Source organism: Ipomoea nil, unplaced genomic scaffold (assembly GCF_001879475.1).
Source record: "Ipomoea nil cultivar Tokyo-kokei standard unplaced genomic scaffold, Asagao_1.1 scaffold1971, whole genome shotgun sequence".
NCBI lineage: Eukaryota > Viridiplantae > Streptophyta > Magnoliopsida > Solanales > Convolvulaceae > Ipomoea > Ipomoea nil.
The window spans coordinates 481565-486837 of NW_017618399.1; the positions used below are offsets into that span (position 1 = coordinate 481565).

Genomic DNA, 5273 nt, shown 5'->3' on the forward strand with positions numbered 1-5273 from the left:
AACCACAAAAGATTAAGAAAAAATGATTGTTCTTCTATAAACTTTTTTTTTTTTTTTTTTTTTTTTTTTTTCATGTAGCTCAGGTTTTCACTTCTTTCGTTGAATTGTAGGCATCTCTATTGGGTGGGACAGCTGGCCTGGAGATTTAAGACTGCTCCATACCCAATACCAAGGATCAAACCTTTGACCTTTGGTTAATATATCGCTACATCATAAAGTAGAAAGTAAAAACTGGATTATATTGTATAATATAGCTTTATTATTATTTTGACTATATTGAACCAAATTCTTAATTTTCTCAAATGTGTTATAAGGAAATTTTAATAGCCAATCTATTGTTATTAGTGATAATAAAGGTGAATGATTGTTCAATTATTTAAAACTTAAGTGGTCATCAAAATTAAGAATTTTTCTTCGAAATTAAGGTTTGGACCACTTTCCTCTACAAGAATAGGCATCATACATGTTATGAGTAAAATTTTGAGAGTACATCAAGTATTTACACACTAAAAGAAATTTAATATAAATGTGTAATATATATTAAATGTATTATCACTTGTTATTCTAGGTTTAATAATGCATGTTTGGCTTGATTTAGTAAAAATAGTCAATCAATTGTTAGTGACTAATAAACTTGAATTATTGTTTAGTATCGAAAACATTTCCCTTTGTAATCACTCAAAACTGGTCAAAAATAAGAAAATTTCGATTGACTATTAAGTTCTCACCATTTTTTTCTCAATAAGATTTTTCATCATATTTATACTGAAAGACAATCTAAAAGTAATACTAAATGTACTCATAGGTTTGGCTTGATTTAAAAAAAAAAAATAGTGAGTTCAACCGATTATTCATTTTATTAATATCTTCTAATTAATTAAGATAATGCATTTGGGGTTTTAATCTCCCATAAAAAAATGGAGTAAACATTTATGGGGAGGCAAAAGTTATGATTGTGTACGTAATTATTGCTGCCCCAAACTCTTACTTTGTCATCATTGACATCATACTAATTAAAACTACCCTACCCCTACCCCTACCCCACCCACCCCACCACCACCCCCCACCCACCTCAAACACCACTCTCATCTTCTTTCTATATAAGTTAAACCATAATCCCCATATTGCTCATCAATCAGAACAGCTTCAATTCTTATCTTTCTTCTCTCTAGTCTCTACAAACCCCTCTCTCTCTCTATATATACATACAACTTCTGAGGAATATACACAACTCATCTGTATAGAAGATATCATTATCCAAGGGATCAATACGTGTTTCCCAGCTTACGCTAAACTAATCCTAAGTTCCAGAACCCTTGATCTGAACTAGAAATAATGTTGGAGTATCAAGATTTAGGGTTGAGCTTGAAGTTGGGATTTTCCGGCGAGAGTTGCAGGGCGTCAGAAACGCCGCAAAACCTCAACCTCTCCGCTTCTTCAAGCAGTTCTCATTCTTCGCCCTTCCACAGCTCCCCATGCTGGGCGGATCGGAGCTCCGACGCCTGCGGCGGCGGATCGGAAGCGGCCGCGTTCCTGAAGGGAATAGACGTGAACCGGGCTCCGGCGGCGGCGGCGGACGGCGAGGAGGAAGCGTGGGTGTCATCGTCGTCGCCGAACAACAGCACAGTGTCGAGCGGGAGCAAGCGGAGCGAGAGAGAAGATCAGGAGACGGAGAGAGCTTGCTCCCGGGGAATCAGCGATGAAGAAGACGGCGGAGAAGCTTCCAGAAAGAAGCTCCGCCTCACCAAAGATCAGTCCGCCATTCTCGAAGAGACCTTCAAAGAACACAACACTCTCAATCCGGTAAGTATTATGTTGAAGCATAAATGCCTAATATTACTTTTTTCCCCCTAAAATAGAAATATGTACATTAAATTTTCATATTATATTTTATTGAATGATATATTAGCATATCATGTTTACACATATCATAATTTTTTTGTAATATTCATTAATTATTAATAAATTAATATTATAAGAAAAATATTTTTAATGTTGTATAATCAAAATTTTTGTATGAAATCTTCTATACAATGATGTTTTTATTTTATTAATATTTCTTTTTTTTTTTAAATCAACTTGTGAATTACTCAATTAATTCACATATATTGATGAATATTAATATTTACGATACTTGTGGGGATATTTTTGCAATTTTATTAAAGTTTTGGGGTTTTTTTTTTTTTTTTTTGCAGAAGCAAAAGCTAGGTTTGGCTAAAAGGCTGGGGTTGAGGCCAAGGCAAGTGGAGGTGTGGTTTCAAAACAGGAGGGCAAGGTGAGATAAATTTGTCAATCTTGAAGGGCATTTATGGAATTCTCTTATTGTCTTCAATCTATAAAATGATCAACACTTTAAATGTTCTCTATGTTAAGCAAAGAGAAAAGAGCAATGCTCATTATATATTTCCAATACATTAGAATAATATTAATAATAAACTTGACATACTTAAGGCATGTAGTTTCTAATTGATAAAAATACTAAATCAGGTATTAACTTCTATTTATTTACAGAACAAAATTGAAGCAAACTGAGGTCGATTGTGAGGTATTGAAGAGATGTTGCGAGAATCTAACAGAAGAAAACCGGAGGTTACATAAAGAAATTCAACAACTTAGGGCTTTCAAGCTCTCCCCACATTTCTACATGCAAATGCCCCCTCCGACAACCCTCACTATGTGCCCTTCATGTGAGTGTGTTGCTGTCCCACCACCAGCATCGTCATCTCCGGCAATATATTCTTATGGGTCATTGGTCACAACAAATAGAAATGGTCTAGCCAAGGCCCTTCCTCTTCAACATATGGGAACCTGTGTAGACCCCCATCGACGATTTGATGTCACCCGTCCCAACACTCTTAAGTTGTAATTTGAAATGATCTCATATCAATTATGCAAGAAATTGTGAAATCGTACATAAACTCAATTAGGTCTCTCATCTCTTAAACCAACCTTTTGAGATGTGCACTCTCATATTAAGTTTGGGTACCTATCATATCATAATTTTAATATGAATGAATTATGAGTAGTCTTGTCAAATTTTCTACCCCTTGTAGAAGATGTGCATGAAACAAGGGTAAGGGCTGGCTAGATACAACAAAAGTGCTATAGTGCACCATAATTAATGTATGATTTTGGTCTTGGGTATTGGTATATTCAAGAAAATTTTACAATGTAATATGTACAGTTTGAAGTTATTGTTTAAGAATTTTATAATATTATACCATTATTTTGATGTTACACATCCAACATAGTTATATACACAATGAATTAAGAATTATCCAGAATATAAGAATTATGTTTTATCTACTCATCTACTTATTTCACGATATTTTTTTTGAAAGAATACTTTTAATCTTTTTCATGATACTTTTAATCTTTTTGAATTATGATATCTAGTTGTAATATTAAATCTTGCTTAGTAGTACGTTTTGAGATGATTGGGCAAAACAAAGTAATATTAGTTGTAAAGAGAAGTCAAATAATTTATTAAATAGTTATTTTTTTATATTGTGATTGTGATTAATATGTTGCTTATAAATATATATTAATAATCGTTATATTTCTTCTAAAAGAAAATAAAAATTTTCATTAATAACACAACATATTGACAAGTCAGATTTGATTGATGTCACAATGTTAGGTTAGCATAAATAAAAGAAAAAAAAAAAGATAAGATAAAAATAAATAGTAAAATTAGTTCTCTAATGATAAATGAAATCCTCTACTTTTGGTGATTTGGTCTCTATTTTCAGTTAGTCAACTCATTATATTCACCACACTAAAAGGTGAAATTATTGTAGTCTTGATCATTTGATAGATTAAAGAAATTAAAAGAATTCCATAAATGCCCTTCAAGAATCGCAAAATTACCTTAATCATAGATCTAGTTCAAATCAACAGTCTAGAATGAAGAAGAATTAAAAAAACACGCGGTAGCGTTATATAATTTTGAGTATGTAAGTTTATATGTTCTTTGTCTTCGAGTGCACATTTTCTTTCATCGAGTGCATATTTTTCTTTCTTTAAGTACATATGTTTTGTCTCAGTGCATAGTTTCTCCATTTGCACATCATTGTGCCTTTCAGTGCACACTTTTGGCATTCGGGTGCATATTTATGAGCCTTCAAGTGCATTTTTTTTTTTTTTTTTTGCAAAACAAAATAGAGAGCAATTCATTCATGAGCATCGCCCAACATAGTAGAAACAATAAACTGAGGTGGGGTATCAATCCACACTCTACAATCAGACATAGAAAGGGATTCCATAACTAAGAGATGGGCAACCCGATTCGCTGATCGTTTATAATTAGCAAAGATAAGAAAAACATTTGGTAAAGACAAGAGAATGGTTTTGACTTCAAGGAGTAAATCAAAATGAGAATCCTGAACTTTACCCCATAAACCATTAACAACTTGGAGCGCATCCACCTCTACATGAGAAAACTAATGACTTTATTCTTCCATCCAAATAAAAGCCTCCTGCAAGGATATAGCTTCTACCTTTTTCGGGGTGTGGATTCCTCTCCATGGTACACTTTTTGCTGCAACAAAGGTACCTCAGTAATCACGGATGATTGCTACAACAAAGGTACCTCGGTCATCACAGATAATCCAACCAAAACCCATGACACCTTTATCAAGATCAATAGCTGCATCTGTAGGACTAGGGACGAAAAAATGTCGCAGACTTTGTTGCTTTTTATATAGGCTGAGTTGGATAGGTAGGTAGGAAAATTCTGTGCCGTGTAAACACTACCTTAAAAGCAAAGATTCCCAGGGTATGCCGAGGATGCTCTTGACTAGTTGCACACAGAATGCACAAAAGAACCCGACTCAAGTGCTTAGACTGCTCAGAGGATATCGAAGAAGAGAAGAAAATGATTGAAAAGTGTGCTTTGAACTTCAGGAGGTGCGGGGTATTTATAGCTATAGAAATACCTGCACCTCCTCTCTTAGCCATTCAATATCGACAAAAGGAGGGGAGAGTAATGGTGGAGAGGACCACAATTATAGGAATTAATTTGACTCCACAATTTATTGTGGATAAGCAAAAAACTCATCCCCCACACATTTACTTGGTTGAGTGTTATTTCCAACATCCCCCACACATTCAAACAAGTGTGACGGGAGTAAAAGTCTGAGCGGAAGTGAGCGTTGACCTTAATAGCTTAATGTCAGTGGTTTTAACCTTGAACTGACACGTAGTGACTTGAATGACTTTCTCTTTAGTAGTGGATTTAACCTTGAACTAATTAAGGATAGTTCGTCTTGAAC

At 34.3% G+C, this 5273-nt stretch overlaps 1 protein-coding gene across 1 annotated transcript; it reads left to right on the forward strand.

Annotated features, from left to right (window-relative positions):
* The first annotated feature begins 1134 nt into the window (after positions 1 to 1134).
* Positions 1135 to 3231, forward strand: LOC109147009 (homeobox-leucine zipper protein HAT4-like). Its single transcript, XM_019294651.1, has 3 exons — positions 1135 to 1803; positions 2196 to 2275; positions 2512 to 3231. The coding sequence occupies exons 1-3, from the start codon at positions 1336 to 1338 to the stop codon at positions 2864 to 2866; spliced, it is 903 nt and encodes a 300-aa protein (XP_019150196.1). The 5' UTR covers positions 1135 to 1335; the 3' UTR covers positions 2867 to 3231.
* The last annotated feature ends 2042 nt before the right edge of the window (positions 3232 to 5273 follow it).